The 18,174-nt window shown below is 29.4% G+C and overlaps 1 protein-coding gene across 2 annotated transcripts in view; it reads left to right on the forward strand.

Annotated features, from left to right (window-relative positions):
* LOC136976473 (uncharacterized) overlaps positions 1–18,174 on the forward strand; it is a 28,858-nt gene that overhangs the window by 8,889 nt on the left and 1,795 nt on the right. For both annotated transcript variants that reach the window (XM_067271765.1, XM_067271764.1), the window contains exons 2-3: positions 14,882–15,091; positions 17,364–18,141. In XM_067271765.1, coding sequence (XP_067127866.1) covers positions 14,904–15,091; positions 17,364–18,141 — 966 coding nt within the window. In that variant the 5' untranslated portion in view covers positions 14,882–14,903. The remainder of the gene's footprint in view (positions 1–14,881; positions 15,092–17,363; positions 18,142–18,174) is intronic.

Genomic DNA, 18,174 nt, shown 5'->3' on the forward strand with positions numbered 1-18,174 from the left:
TTTAGTAGCCCTGTAAATCTCCAGGGTCTCCAATGCCCTAATGTGGTCAGTTTTGAACGACTTCTTAATGAGGGTGGTGTTATCAAAGTCGGCTCGTATATCGGGGTCAGTGGCGTACGTCGACAGGGCGGTGGTGTGTCTTTTTTTGGCAACGTCATTCTTATGCTCAGAGACCCTTTTTTGGACGGATCTCTTGGTAGATCTAATATACACTAGGTCCCTTTGGAACCTGTGGTCTCTTAATGGGATACTGTATACTCCCGGTGCCCTTAAAATGTCCGGTTTGTCTTTGGCGTTTCTGAGAAGGGAGTAGATAGATGGCGTTCTCGTGTACGCCAACTTAGTGCCTTTCATTAGCGCTATTTCCCTATACAAGGAATGGAGGTCTTTGTTGTATAGTACAACCGTGTGCATGTCGGGACTCGAATTAGACTCACTCCGCCCTGCGGAGGTGTGATGCGCTGTGTTTGTATTACAAAAATTACGGCAATACAACATATTTACAAAAAAGAGGGGTACCCATGGGGAGCCCAATTTCGGGCGACCTATGTGAGTTGGTTATACGACAATTAGAGAGGAATGTCGTTCCCTTGTTTACACCTGACATTATTTTGTACCGTAGGTACGTCGATGACGTGCTTATCATATGGAAGAGCGAGCCGAAGGTCAATGATTTTTTGCACATCGTAAATGACAACTCGTTTGGTCTAACCCTCAAGCTTGATCAACTATCGGACACCAGAGTACATTTTTTAGACGTCACCATTCAGCTCAATGTAAACAATATTGAGACGCGGGTATACTACAAACCCAGCTACCTACCTATGTACATACCCGCTGGGTCTGAAGATCCGCACCCTTATAAGATGGCGGCGTTCAGGGCGTTAGTAAATAGGGCATTCACCCATAACACTAAAAGAGAGGACACGATCGCAGAACTAAAACACATTGAAGACATTGCCACCAGCCATGGTTACAGAAGTAGCCTTATCCGCAGTTTAGCTCATAATTTTTGTAATACAAACACAGTGCATCACACCTCCGCAGGGCGGAGTGAGTCTAATTCGAGTCCCGACATGCACACGGTTGTACTATACAACAAAGATCTCCATTCCTTGTATAGGGAAATAGCGCTAATGAAAGGCACTAAGTTGGCGTACACGAGAACGCCATCTATCTACTCCCTTCTCAGAAACGCCAAAGACAAACCGGACATTTTAAGGGCACCGGGAGTATACAGTATCCCGTTAAGAGACCACAGGTTCCAAAGGGACCTAGTGTATATTGGATCTACCAAGAGATCCGTCCAAAAAAGGGTCTCTGAGCATAAGAATGACGTTGCCAAAAAAAGACACACCACCGCCCTGTCGACGTACGCCACTGACCCCGATATACGAGCCGACTTTGATAACGCCACCCTCATTAAGAAGTCGTTCAAAACTGACCACATTAGGGCATTGGAGACCCTGGAGATTTACAGGGCTACTAAATCGGGGAAATGCATTAATTACAAAGACAACAACGTTTTATCATACGCGTGGCGGTATATTTCTGAGGTGAATTCGCAATGATAGTCACGTTTTTATTTCAGAATATTTTATGACGTTATGATTGTAGACTCAGGTCTATTAAATTTATCATATATTTTTGCATTGTCATTGCACGCTCAAGATGTTCGATCTTTTAAACTTTGAAAGAGTTCGAATTCCATTACATTCTAGTAACGAACCTGAAGAAGATCTCGATGTGAGATTCGAAAACGTTAGTTTTTCTGCTATTTTTTCGTCTTTTTACCGGAAATGTAAAGGTTGATGATGCTGTATTGAACATTATGTGTACCAGTACTGACAGGTGAAGATTGTTTTTATATAATATTACATATATATATATATATATATATTAAAAAACATTATCGACATAATGAGAAAAGATTGTATTATTTAGACTTTTTGTAAGAATTTATAAACGAAGTAAGATCATATCTGCAAAGTTTAATCAGGTAGATTACAAAAATATTTAAAAAAATTAGAAAAACTTAAAACGATTTCTAACACCCATTCCGATTGGTCTTTACGAGTTGGCCACCGACATAATCATACTCAGTGTGAATGCTTTTACTATTAGTCAGTCCGATTATAGGAACAGTCGGTCGAGTCAGTCATAGCGTGAAACAGCCCTTATACATTTTTACCAACTTTGGATGAATTTCTGTTGGCAATAAACCATCCAAAACGAAGAATTTTAACTGTATTCAAGTTTATTCATTTTGTCAAAAACACACAAACTGCTTATTTTAAACAGCTGTATAAAACAAACTGATCTTGAACAAACTTGTCTGATCAAATTCACATTTGGTATTTACTTTTGTCTGGCAACATAACAAAACAGTACTTTCATTTGTAGTAGCTCCTTCTATTGGTTAGGCCGAGAACTTTTCGCCTTGCCCTCGTATTTGGAAGAACTATTATTGTTTGAAAACATTTGCGATATATTTATCTGTCATATCACCCACACTGGTAACAGGTTCCAGGTATATGATTTATTTTAGTTTTATGTAATAGTAAACAGTTAAAACCTGTAAACTTGGCCTTTGTCAAAATTTATATAAAAATTGTATAATAAATTATGGAACTAAAATTAAAGAAAGGCCAAGGCTTAAAAGAAAGGTTTGTTTGTCATAAGGACTGTTTTGTCTTTTTAAAATGTTTGTTTTTTGTCAACCTATAAAATGTAATTTTAGTTCTACAATTTTTATAATTTAGTTTTACTAGTGTATACCCTAATGTATCTTAAAAGTATATATCAAGTAAATAAAACTGTATATATAATATATATATATAGAGAGAGAGAATAAAATTATATAAGTAAATCACATCATATTATATGATGATATATTCATATCATATAAATCATTTTATTCTCCTCAGTATATAAGTAATTTTAAAAAAACTTTAATTGTAAACATTATTTTAGAAAACTGTTCCAATTTTTTACTATTTTGAAGTGATAGGTTTCAAAGAGCTATATTTCGTAAAGAATATCTCTTGATCCATGATTAATTTTTGCTTACACAGCTTATGATTACTTATGGTCTACATCAGTGTTTCTCAACAGGGTTGATATTGCCCATGTGGACGTTTTTCCATGTTGGGGGCGATTAGTAACAATTTATATTTTGGGGGCGAAAAACAGTTTTCTGGGCGATATAGTAAAACATTATATTAAGAATAATTAGATATTTTATTCATTATATTACACAATAATTAAACAAATAACATTATACTATTACATAAATATTTAACTTTGTAAAAAGTATATAATTATCAAATAAACTAATAAACCCAACAAAATTTTTTTCAAAGTGAAGGGGGCAATACTATGTAAGGGTTTTATTGAAAGGGGCGATACTACTAAACAGTTTTATTGAAGGGGCAACGATTTGTTAGCGGTTGAGAAACACTGGTCTACATGAACCACAAGTCATTGAGAGGTAAAATCTTGCTGGTTTGTCTTAATGAAAACAGACATAACTGAATGATTTGTGATTATTAATCTGTTTTGGTTTAATCATAACTAAATGATTTAGATTTGTCAGGGTTTATAATCATAAACCCTAACAAATCTATCAAACAGGACAAGGTCATAAATATGAGAAACTACAGGAAGCACATTTTAAAAGATACAATGTTTCTAGACAATACTTGCAGGAAATCACATCATATTGGGTTGAAAATTTGTAACCTTTTTACTCTGATGTAGTTTTTGGAACAATAGTGTATAATTGTTCGGAGTAAAAATTACTTACAAAAAAAAATGTTAAATTATGACCTAAATTTTTGACGTTATAAAGTTACTTTACTTTGACAAAAAATAAAATTTTGATTTTATGTTTTTGGCACCAAGCCAACACAAAAGAGAGTATTGTTTTGTACATAATGATATAAGATTTATGCATATTTATTTATTTTATTGTGAACAATATCACTTTATATGAAACAGTCCATATGTACTAGTTTTCTGTCTCTCTTCGATTAACTGTCTTAGGTTAGTAGGACGTTTCATTTTAGGCAGTAGGCAACTTTAGGCAGTAAATGGAAAATACTGAAACTATAGAACAATAAAACACTACACAAAGAAAATTGATTAGTGAACATGTTTTATTTGTTTGAGAAAATAAGTAAATAAAACAAAAATAAGTAAAATAATAAATACTGAAATTGTAAAACAATAAAATGATTACAGAAAAAAATTGACTGGTGCACATGTTTCCTTTGTTTGAAAAAAAAAAAAATAAAATTAAGATGATATGAAAAATTAGAAAAATAATAAATAAAATATATATATATAACTTACAGGCAATGAGCAGCAATGAAATATCACCAAATGCAAGTAAAATGATGCAGAGAATTTTTGATTAAAATTAAACATTTTTCAAAATGACGAAATATCGCCATTCCGTATGTTTCAGCTGAAGTTGAATTGACGATATATTGTCACCTCAGAGTAAAAGGGTTAACAGAAACTGACAACTTAAATTGACATAACCAAATAGCAAATATAATACAAAGTTTTTCCAAAAATATATTATTACATACCCAGCAATCATTTTATAAACATACTCCTTATAGGTAGAGAAATAACAAAAAAGGTACAGAGTGATTATAATTAAACAGTAGGTGTTTAGAGCTGTGGAAAGAACTACTGAACCAACTGGAACCAAATTTAGTGATCAAACTTTTCTGAACATTGTATTTTGATTTCACAAATAAAATGTTTTTGTTGTAATTTAGCATGGTGATTACATATTCCATGAGTTGTAACTTTTCATAGCTCACAATGTTACAAATGGTAATTTTTTGCAGGTTGATTATGCAGGTGATCATCAAGTAATCTATATATCAGACTAATGGTTCTACTGTACTGTACATGCCTTTCATTTTCCTGTTCTAAAGCATGCATTAAATAAACAAATTCAATTAATCTTCATAACCAACAAACTATGCCCAAGTATATAATTATAGATTATGAAACTCAAAATATGTATAAGGAAGCTGCTAAATATATGGGCACCACAATTGTATTGTTGCAGTCCCAAAGTTTATAAGCTATTATGCAATAGTAAAGACAGTATAGATATTATGAGGGCATCAGGAATGTACAGTGTCCTGGTCACTGGTGAGAGATTTAATTGTAATCTAGTATACATTGAATCCAATAACAGGTCACTAAACAAAAGATTGATAGAATACTGGAATAACATATTATACAATATATAACTGTAGGTTATAATTTTAATCTGATGTTAGCCTATAAAATAAGCATTTGTCAGTTAGTTCGGTGTTGGATTTATGAAAATTAAGTTTACTTTAATATTCTTATATACAAGGTGTCCATAAAGTCTGTGTGCAATTTTAAAAATTTATAACATTATTAGTATTTGTGATAGAAAAAATCTGTAAAAAGTATTGGAAAGCTTAATTTACTCAAAACTATTAGTTTTAAGTAAAATTGGATAATAAATGGATTGGAAGAGGTGGAAGTTTCTTGGCCTCTATGTTTGCCAGACTCGACTCCATTAGATTTTTTCTTATGGGAACATGTGAAAACAATAATGTATGCAACCAAACCTTGATTGTTAGAAGACCTGAAAGCTAAAATAACTAACAGGATTTCAGGCATTACTGTAAATCAATTGGCAAATGTTTTTAGAGATCTCTCTCTGGGTACCGTATCAGAACATCCTGATGTCGGCAAGTACCTGGCGCTGGTTAGTGAGTGGTTAGTAACACACCAAGGTGTATCCTGGGGGAAATAACATCTAGAGTGGTTCCCTGTTGCCTTCTCTGGAGCACGATGTTACGTGAGGGGAAAGAATGCCTTCTGGGAGGTCTTTTAAGGGAAACTGGCCCCTATTCAGGTGTTACAAACGTGGAGAAAACCCAGAAAACTCCATGTGGCTGGTCCATCTGAGCACAGCGTAAACCTGCGACCAAACTCCCAGTGTTTAGCGACAGAACCGCTCAGCCACTGGTGGGCTTTAGAGAACTACAAAATCATATTACTAATGATGATGGACATAAGGAAACTTAATAAAATACAATGAAACAATAAAAAAAAGTATAGATTTTCTTATTTCCAATACAGTCTACATGATTTCTCTATCACAAATACTAATAGTCAAAAAAATTTTTAAATTGCACATGGACTTTATGGACACCCTGTATACACAGTATAAGGCAATTTTAAACTCATGAATCAATATATATCCATATATCGATTCATGAGTGTCAATATATGGTATATATTGTTTAATATAGTGTACTCTTGAGATTTTAAATCAGTGTATTAAATTTTGATTTGTTTGTATATTTATTTAATATATTCAGAATGCATTTGTATAATAAATTTAATAGTAAAATTAAGTAATTTGATATAGTTCTTTTTAAAACATTATAATAATAATTTAATAATTTACAAAATAATTATTTTTAGTTAGAGGAAATTATTTTTGTTGTTTAAAAAGTTAAATTTGTATAAGTGAAATTAAATATGTTCATTTATTCCTATAAAACGTAAACATATAAAAAACAACCTGATAAACTTTACTAATTGAATGAACAGCGGATTCTTATCAGGCTACATCTATGCCAATTTAGTTGGCATTAATGTAGCCCGATAAGGATCCAGCTGTTCGTTTCATGAGGAAAACCAATTTAGGTTCTACTAATGAAATTTTTATTGAACAAAGCAGGCTATCCACATAGTTTCTTCTATAAATTTTATAAAAATGGAATTTTGACATATTTTTAATTTTGTTGGTCCTTATTTTATCATTTTATTATTAAATGATAAAGTAAGTACTGTATTTAATATTTCATAGTTTCTAATTCTTTATATTCTTATGTTAAATTATTACTTTAGAAAAGATTTTTGCAAATCGAGTGGTTAGATATTGAAGTTTAACAAATCTATTAGATAACATAGATAAGTTAACTGTAGAATTAATAACAGTATTATCTAGTTTTTTGTTAAATTTCATGGACCAAAAATACATTGGAACAGTTACATTAAGTGTATCTTATTGAATTCACTAAATGTATTTAAATTTTTCCAGTAAAACTAACAAAATAAGTATAAATTAATTGTATTATAAAGTTTATGATAACTAAAATTTTTGTAAGTAGGCTATATTTTATCAAGTAAAAACAACTTATATCAGTACATATATTTGATAATATCTATTTATTATAACTTAGATGATTTGTAAATTTATTAGTATTACTATAATGTAATATAATAATAAAAAGCTTTTCATTTTTTATGTAAATTAGTATTATTTGTGTATAGAGAATAATGCAAACATGTAGAAATTTCATCTTGGCAATTGCAAATTTTAATCAGCAGTTCTACATTAATTAATTATTAGCTTACTTTATTAATGTTAATTTATATTTATAATTAATAAACTATTAGTAGGAAAATTTATTCAGTGCATTTATGTACTTTTATTGGCATTTGTTTTTGTTACTATAACAATTTTATTGGCATATACTATATATAACAATTATTTTGTATTATATTTCAAAAGAATTGCTTACATGGAAAAAATTAAGATTGTTAGGAATATAATTTTGAATTCAATGATTGAAAAATATTAATAATTTTTAGTATAACTACACAAATTTATAGCTTTTACTATATTTTACTTATAAAGTTCAAGTTTAGCATAGTAGTAGTAAATTTTTAATGTTATATAAATTATTATATGCTATCAAAACTATATAGAATTAAATTTTTAATTATGAAGTTCACTTTGCCTGATGAGCAACAGGCAAAATACTATGAGTAATATTAAACTTTACATATCAAGTACTTGATTGCTTACTGTTCTCTCAATTTGTTATATTTCCTTTGGAATTAGTACAAGGTTGTTGTTGAGAACAAATCACACAGAAACTTTTTTTTTTTTTTGGGTGGAAAAAGTAGGTTTATTTTCTATAATTTAAAAGGCTATGCATTTTGGGCTTAATGCATATCTTTTTTTAAATTATAGAAAATAAACCTTTTTTTTTCCATTCAAAAAGAGTTCCTGTGTGATTTTTGTTCTCAACAGCAACCTTGTGCTTATTCCAAAGGAAATATACATCAAGTTTACAAAATTACAGTTTTCCATGCAACTGCAATTTCATTAAAATGTCAAAATTGAGTTATTAGAAAATATTATTATTATTGTGTTGGGTTTAGTGAATTATACTCAGTTGACACTGGTTGCTGTGTACTATGCCAGACCCGAGTCAAGGCATAGCAACCAAAACAAGACAAAAATTAAGTATATCAGTGTGTGCGTGTGTGTTTATATTCAGGAATTTCCTAATAATATGACATGTATTCAATATAGTGTCCTTCTGTAGTGTGATGTATGTGTTTCTATTATAGTATTATTATTAAATTTTGTAAATTTAGGTTTAAAAATTTTAATGTTTAGTGACACCTTTTTTACAATAATTTTATATAGTTTAAAGAATTGTAGCATTGAGTAAGAACAAATTGAATTTTAAATATTTAAATGCATTAACTTAAAATAATTTCAAATCCTTCTCATTATATTAAGAGTAATATTGAGTGTATACAATGTATTTTAATTTTTACAAATAAACATTTTTCTGTAGCAGGAAAGACTTTTTTACACAGACTTCTGACTTTTTGAATTTTGAACCTTGAATAACAAACTAACTGTATAATACAGTTAATGAATCCTAATTTGAGAGAAGACATTTTCATTCCTTTTAAAAATGATTGATATTTCCTGTTGAGAATATAATTTCATCCAAGGATGGATAAATAATTTATTTTGTTAAAAATTAAATTTGGAAACAAATATAGAACATAAAAAAATCTTTTCTCAATTAAAATTCTTTTAAAACATAAAAGTAGAATATTTTAATTATTTATATTAAAAAAAAAATGATAGAAATTGTATTGTGAAAAATGATGATTAATTTAAAGATTATATTAATTAAATTATTCAAATTTTTATTATTTTATTTCATGAATAATGTATACAAAAAAATTATTACAAATTTAGTGTTTTTACCATATATGTATTGCAAATATTTTAAAAATATTCTCTTAAAATAAAGATCAATAAAAATCTGATTATGATTATATGAATTTTATATAATCAATTCAAAAAATTTATTACATATAAATTAATATAAATAAATGTTTTTTGAAGTACGTCGGATGTTAAATTTTTGTTTAATAAATTAAGACATAGTCGCTCTGGAAACATTTTTTACTTCCCTAGACGATCTCCATTTTTTCTTTTGTTCTATAACAATTTTTCTTTTAGATGACCGGACCTTTCTTTAGAGGCTACTCAGCCATCCAATATTAAAAAACGTTCTTTAAAAACAGGGTTAATCCAATTAAAATTATAAAAATTTTCTTAAAAATTGGAAAATGGGATCTTACGACGTCTTTTCTTACATCCATGTCCATTCGGGAGTTCGGGCCTTTATCCACTCAAAAAATGCGCTGGAAAATGTAGATTTAGTTGACTCGGTCCCTCTGGCGACGATTTTTCATTTTAAGTTTTTTGAAGTACGTCGGATGTTAAATTTTTGTTTAATAAATTAAGACATAGTCGCTCTGGAAACATTTTTTACTTCCCTAGACGATCTCCATTTTTTCTTTTGTTCTAGAACAATTTTTCTTTTAGATGACCGGACCTTTCTTTAGAGGCTACTCAGCCATCCAATATTAAAAAACGTTCTTTAAAAACAGGGTTAATCCAATTAAAATTATAAAAATTTTCTTAAAAATTGGAAAATGGGATCTTACGACGTCTTTTCTTACATCCATGTCCATTCGGGAGTTCGGGCCTTTATCCACTCAAAAAATTATTAAACAATAAATAAATGTTTAAAAAAATTCTACAAAAATGTTTTATAAAGAGATAATTTTCATCATTAGTTGGACACTTATACTTATTTGTGTTTTTAAATAGAACAATTTCCTATAATTTCATTATAGTTAATACCGAGATGCCAGGCTTCACCCAGGAAAGTGATAACTTTACTTATGGTAATATGTATAACATATGTCTGCAATTACACTATGCATGGGTTAGGTTGCATATTTCTTCAAATTAACCAATCAGTCACTGTTCAAACTGTGACATGATTATGAAATGAGAATTCAATTTGTTGATATTTTTTTTGTTCAGACTCACATTGCCAAACCAATCAGTGATAAAATCATTCACTTGTTCAGTGTTTGAAAACTAATGGTAGCTAGACCTAATGTATATTAAAAATTGGAGTTGTGACTATTAATCTTTCATCATCATTCATATATACTTTAAAAGACATGTTCAAGGAAGGCCGGTCTCAATATAATGCTCAATGGGGGGTGCTTCAGGTGTTCAATGGTGTTGGCGTGAATTCTGAGTTAGTTTATCTTGAGAAAGAAGGGGGGTTATTTAATGATGATTTTAAGGCAGTCTTAGGCATATTTATTAATAATTATATGGTTTTTGCTTATTATGGCTGGAATTGAACAAAACTCAGGTCCTCTATCACATTCTCCGTCGAAGAGAGGATGACCTCCATTGACCAGAAGTGGTAATGCCGTCAAGGTGTCTAAATCGGCCAATGTGGAAACTGTGTTTCGTAAACAACATGTGACTTCTAAGGATATGGAGAGAAGTGAAAAAGTAGATGAAGATGAGAGGGGAAATTAATTCAGATTCTACGTTAGTAGATTATTTTGAGTTGATGGAGAAGGATGATAGCCTGACCACAGCCAGCTTACGACAGCTGTCAAAACTAATTCGGGCCTCACATAGTTCTATAACTGAACAAATTTTGGAAGTGAAAACAGAAATTAGTTTGATACATCAGGATATTAAAGATTTTAAGACCAAGCTTGGTTCATTGGAACAGAAGGTCAACAAATTAGAAACAGAATTATCTGATCTAGACAGGAAATTGGAAGCTCAACAGTATATGGCAAATAATACTTTAAATATAACCAATCAACTTAATCTGATGTTGTTTGGCTATCCAATGAATGATGATATGAATATTAAAGAAAGCTTAACAAATTTTTTTAGGGAGATATTGATATTAATAGAATTTAAAGTGGAGGAAATAATAGGTTTTTACATTATAAGAAAAGGAAAGCCCATGATTCTAAAGTTTACTTTAAATACTGTTCAAAGGAAAAATCAAATATCAGTCATTTACAATTATAAAAAACTATCCCGTGATGAGACTTATAGCAATTTGTGACTATTTCCTAATCTCACTCAGGAGACTAGGGATTGTAGAGCAAAAATTCTTCAGCTTTATATTGAAGCAAAGAAAAAGGTATGCAAATTTTATTAAGAAATGATTGTCATTTATAAAAATAAGAAAATTACTTATAGCTTTATAAAGAATTGCTTGGTTAATACTAGATCTTTTTTAGATGTAGAAATCAATTGACTAATATATTTAGTATTGTGAATACCAATGTTAACAACAATAGTTGCAAGAACTTGAATGAATTAAATTCAGCATCAGACAAAAACTCTGAGATCAAGGTCATTAATTGGAATACCCAAGGTGTTAGAAATAAGTTTTTTTTTCTAATTATTTCAAAAAACTATTAGAGAACTATGAAATTATAGGTCTGGGGGAGACTTGGATTACTAAACTACCTGTAAAGGAGATAGATCTCCTGCAAGCATCGTTTAATTATATTTTGGTTCCAGCAATAAAAAAACGGGAGTTGGTAGGCTGAAGGGAGGAATTATGCTATTAATAAAAAATTCCTTGGGAAATTTGATTTATTCACATTGGAGTACTTACCTAATATTTGTAATGGTTAAATTAGAAAATCATAAATTTAATAGGTTCCCCAATGGATATTTGGCAATTGTTGTTAATTATTTTCTTTCCTACGAAACATTCCAAACCCCATTTCAGGAAGTTGAGAAGATCTTTTTGAATTGGTCTCATTTCACCTTGTGGCTAATTCTTGGGGACTTCAATGCCAGAATTGGAAACAAATGTGATTCTAATTATAACAGGAATAATCAGGTGGTTTATAATATAAGAAGTTACGATACGGGAATCAATAAGAAAGGAAATTTACTAATTAAATTTTCTAAAAACTATGATCTTTTTATTTTGAATGGCTGTGGGGTAGGGGACTATCCTGGTAGACATACTTTTATTTCGATGAGAGATGCATCGGTGATTGATTATATATTACATTCTGAATTCATTTTGGACCATTGTGTTAGTTTTAAGGTAATTGATAATGATTTATCATCATTTTCCAATACAGTTAACTATCAGATCAAGTACTAAGTTACCAACTTCTAATGAGAAGCAAGTAAAGGAGTTAATTTACAAATGAAGAAATATAAATATAACATTGAAAAAATTTGAATCTGAAATAGGCGACAGATTGAAGCTAGATAGGTTTCGGTGAAATTTATAATAAAATAAACAAAATTTTTAATGACTTTATTGAGCTTTCATAGAATTAAACATTTAAACAAAGTGACATCTAAGTTTAAACAGGAGTGGTTTGATCTGGACTGTTATAGGGCCAAGAGACTCAAAGAATATACTCTGGCATTATTTCGTAAAAATAGATCAAGAGAACGATTAATTGAATATAGTGGTTCAAAAAGAAGATATAACAACTTCTTTTCTTTGCCTTTATAAGGTTATTTTAACCTGTTGAACAAAAACTATTATTAGACAAGAATAACACTTAATTCTGGTCAATAGTGAAAAAATATTGTCTGAGGACCAGGATGGAAAACCAGGATCATATTGATTTTGTTAAATGGTTTGGTTTTTTCAAGGAGAGGAAATTGGATATACCAATTAATTTATCACAAATAGATGTAGTTGAAAGGTATGGTGATGAGATGGTGATGAATCTGCCAATACAGGCCTCTGAAATAGTAAAGATTATTAATAAACTAAGTGAATCTACTGCTGTCAGACCCAATTTAATACCAGTTAGTTTTCTAAAATGATTGCCAATTGAAGCGGCTGAAGTTTTGGCACTTAGTTACAATTATATATATGAACATGATATTTTTCCAGAATTGTGGTGCTTAGCATATTTTCGGATGATATACAAAAGAGGTGATGGGCTAAATCCTAGTAATTATAGACCCATTGCTATATTGTCTACATTAAGAAAAATCTTTACATCAGTTCTCGCAAATAGGTTTGATCAATGGACAAGAGTGAATTCTTTAATATCTAATTCACAATTTGCATTCTTCAAGAGGAGTGGAATGGAGAATGGAAGTTGCATCCTTTGTATTGCTCTCAACTATTCAAATTCATCTTTCTAGAAAAAGATGCAAAGTGTACATAGCTTTTTTAGATCTAGAAAAGGCATTTGATTCAATATCAATAGAAAAACTAAGTGCTAAATCAAAAATACATAGTGTGGATCCAATATTTATAACAGCGATAAAATCTTTATTTGGTCACTATTTAGTTACAACTAAAAGTGGTAGGAATACTTATCTTCCTTTTGACACGTGCGGAAGTTTCTTGCAAGATGACCCATTATCACCTTATCTATTTAATTTCATGATCCATGATATGGATAAACAGTTCAACAGGGAAGAAGATGGAATTCCACTGGGAAATCAAAGTCCATTAAATTCAATATGCAGATGTGGTGTTAATTTCGACTGCTAAAATTGGTCTACAGAGGAAACTAAATCAGATGCAGAAATATTTTTCTCGGTTGGGAATGAAGATCGACCCAAATAAAACTCATATCCTTATATTTCGAAAAGCAGGAAGAATGGCTAAACAGGATCATGATTTTTACCTTCTAAATGACAAATTGAAAGTAGTCAAAGAAATTTCATACTTAGGAATTCATTTTACTTCAACGCTATCTTTGGAAAACGTGTCCAACAAGTACAAAGTAAAGCAAATAGAATAATAAATAATTTTTTAATCAGTGAAAATGAAAATAAATTCTATACAAAAACAATTTCAGTTCTTTTCATTGTCATAAATTTGATATGTTATGCTCTCCCAGTGTGGAGCATGGATTGGTTATCTTATTTCGAGAAAATCCAATTATTATTCATAAGAAAAATTTATTGTCTGGACAGGGCTGTATCTGGTTACTCAATTTGTCATGATACTGATAGGTTACAATTGGAGTCATATATGGTAATAAGGATTATGAGGTTTTGTAAGAGAATGACCAACAGTGAGAACACATTGATAAACATAATATTGAAAGTACTTTAAAGCAAAAAACTTGAATAAAAATTATTACAGTCTAACATCCTCTGCCATCTATCAGCTTCATTTTCAGGGAGCTTAGTTAATTCTACTAGTTAGTTCTATTAACTTTTTAATTAATAAAGGAGATATTCATTAGAGATTCTATTTAATCAAAGCGACCAAGTTTAAATTTATTATATCTATTAAAATTTGATTTATCTTTTAAAATAAATGTAGACATTATTTAATTTGTTAAAGATATCTCAAATTATATATAAAATTTTTTAGATTAAATAAATATAACAGGAAAAATTTTGATTTCTATGTTAGATAACTAAAACTTTGAAAAATTTAAAATTTTTGAATAATACAGTTGTAATTACAAAAATCAGAGGAACTGGAGGGAGAAGGAAGAACTTAAAGATAAAAAAAAAATAATGCCTTAAAATTGCTGCAGCAAATATTTTTAATGAAGAAAAACATTTTTATCATCAAAACTAATTTGTAATCACTATTATTTTATTGGTTAATTTATTTATTCAATGATTTAATTTCTAAAACTAAAAGTTTATATATATATTATATATTTATATTCTTTTTTCTTTTTCTAGTATTAAATATACATCAAGCATCATGAGATATACATTTAGATTTAAATTTCTTGTGATAATTTCAATTGTTGGAATATTGTGGTTTGTTCATACATTTGTATTTTATATCTTGGATAATGGAGTCATGTCATTGGATAAGAAAGATATGTTATTTACATCATTGGCCTGTAAACACCCTCAGCTTGATGCATTAAGTCCGGCAGTAACGAAGTAAGTACTTATTAACATAAGCTTTATGTATATGTATATAAATCTTATATTTATTAGAATATGAACATTTTCAGATTGATGAAACTTATATTTACCTATTAAATGTATTAGTGAAAACTATGATTAAAGTGAATGTTCTATTGTTTGTTACATTTTTATAAAGGCTTTACCCAAAAGTTCTATTTTTGATTTCATAATAATTTTAGTTCTTCAAAGAATTTAATATTTTTATGTAATATCTATATTTTAATCTGTTAATTGCCTTCATTATTTAGACCAGGATTTTTAAACTTTATTAGCAAATATTTGTTGTTTATTAACTTACAAAATATATCCAGGCTAATATCTACATAGCACTTTATCTACAATACATAGCACATGGTCACCAGACCAAGTGTAACAAAGGGGAGAGAGTGCACACATGGTTACCGTACAAAAGAAAAGGTCATCTCTACATGAACAGAGAGGTTATATAGTTCATATAACACCACTTAGTGATGACAATATTCAAACTGCAACAATATTAGTGCCTAACTGCCAATATGCTGGAACTATGGTATTGAAAACTAATGAAATTGACATGATTAATACTTTAATCAGAAGTAGAACTTTAGTTAAAATAATACAGCAAAAATTTTTAAAAAGTGCTTAATTTTTAAATCATTCTTTGAACTATTATAGTGATATTCATCTAATGTAGATGAGATAAAAAAGTTAATTGGCAGTCTAAGTTACATATACCTCTGATGATATTTGGAGACTTTCAAAACTAGAAACTTAGAATAGGGAGTTAAAAAGAAGGAATTAAATTCTACTTTTTATTTACTTTGGCATTGTTTTCTTTAAATACTTTTATACAATGTAATAAATACAGATGAATGTACCCTAGTGTTTCAAAAATCTGACTTCTACATTAGGATTACTTCATCCTTATCACTTCAAACATTATTTTTAAGAGCTACAAACTTATTAAACTTTCTACAAAGTTATGGGAATTAGATGGAAATAACTTGTGTTTTATTATCTAAAATTGTATTTGAGATATGTTTGTATTGTGAGGAGTCTGAGATAACAGCTGCTACATAGTAGTTAAATTTTGTTAATGCATTTTACAACTATAGATCTGATATTGTACAGTTATTGTTTATAGCATTATAACAAATAATGTCATTTGAAAAACTAATAAAAACTAAGTGAATTTTTTTTACTTAATATATTCAATAGGGATTCAATAAATATTGTAAAACAAATTTATCCTTTCTATATTTGTTAGATTTTTCTAAATCCATTATTATGTTATTTGTACATAGCACATTACAAGCATAAAATATGATACAATGTGAATTTTCTTTGATCAAATATAAGAACATAGACTAATAGTTTATTTATATGTTCAGCTTCTGAAATGATCTTTATATTTTGAGGAAAAGAAGAGCTTTGCTTGCAGAAGTGGAACAACTTTAGGCTGTGGTTCAAAATTCTAATGTGGACCCCCTTGCCAAAAAGGTCATGACTTGCATCCTCCAAAAAAGCCTTTAGCCTTGACTAAACCATTTGTGATTTTTGCTTGATGTGTTTGGGCCCCTGTTGGCTCTGGGCTCTGGTTCAGCAATCTACTTAGTACTGTTATAGTTCTGTTGCTGTTTTGTTTAGTCATAAAGATTGATTTCAAGATTTTATTGGACATGAACTCAGATTGCTATTGATAAAATACTCAATTTTTTATATGTAATGCTTATGTCTTTGTGAACCAAAACTTCAAGAGATTTGAATTTTTTAAAATCAGTTTCAAGATACCAGAGGCATATTTGACAAAATATGCTACTCTAAAAGGGGATATGACTTTACTATTCCTTATTACATTTTTATATCTAGTTATAAAAAATTTTAACATCTCAATACCTAATGATAAATTCTGAATATGTCATTCTAAGATGCCTTTTGCCTTTTTTCTTGAGCTTTTAAAGTCCTGTTTCAACAAATTCAATAAGTTACCAATAAATATTTTTATCAGTAGCTTAAAGATTAAAATTTATCTCTATGTAAGTTAGCTAGTCACTTTTTTTTAAGTGCTTAAAGCATTGCCGATATAATTTTTATTTATTACCTGTTGTTATATATTTATAATTTCAAAATTATTAATTTGGATGAAATTTAATTTTTATCTTTATTAATTTTTGTGTAAAAAAATGCATTTCAAGTTTTTTATTCAGTACATTTAATAAGTTTTATATCAGTCTATAGTTAAATAAAATAGTTTGTTTTTTAATAGGCATATTAAAGACGTTGGAAAATTATATTGTAAAGCAGAACTCGATTGGTTATCTGTTAAAAATGGTTTGGTTTATGTAAATAAAGATGCTATAAAAAGGCATGGAAGTATAAAATGCAAAATTACATACATGAAACGAAAAGATGATTTTAATAATGCCAAAAGTAAAGAAGTCAGTCTCAATACAAATGAAGAGTTGACACTAGAAGATGATTTGTTTTCAGCTGAATGTGAGGGGTCTGATGGAGCAAATTGGAATAATATCATGTTTGGAGTCCATCGTAAAAAAGAGGCTGTTGAACGTTTAAAGCAACGCAAATTATTTGGAAATAGCCATAAATTAAATGTGCTAATATTTGGATTAGATTCTATGTCTAGATTACATTACATGAGAAAATTACCAAAAACATATAATTACTTAATAAATCAGTTAGATGCTGTTATACTGAAAGGATACAATATTGTTGGAGATGGAACACCACAAGCACTTATTCCTATCTTAACAGGATTTACGGAGAGGGAACTTCCTGAAACTCGTAAACGAATGTCAAATGCAAATTATGTGAACATTTATCCTTTCATATGGAAGAACTTTTCACAACATGGTTACGTAACAGCTTTTGGTGAAGATCTTCCTAGTACAGGTATATTTACATATCGTTTAAAAGGATTTGATGATTTACCAACAGATCATTACTTGAGAAACTTTTATGTTGAAATTGATAAAATTTTGAGGAAACAGTCTCCTTACTGTCTTGGAAGTATTCCCAGACATCAGGTATTTAAACTATTGTATTAAATACATATTTTA

The sequence above is a fragment of the Centruroides vittatus genome, unplaced genomic scaffold (genome assembly GCF_030686945.1).
Source record: "Centruroides vittatus isolate TY-2023 unplaced genomic scaffold, ASM3068694v2 contig_400, whole genome shotgun sequence".
NCBI lineage: Eukaryota > Metazoa > Arthropoda > Arachnida > Scorpiones > Buthidae > Centruroides > Centruroides vittatus.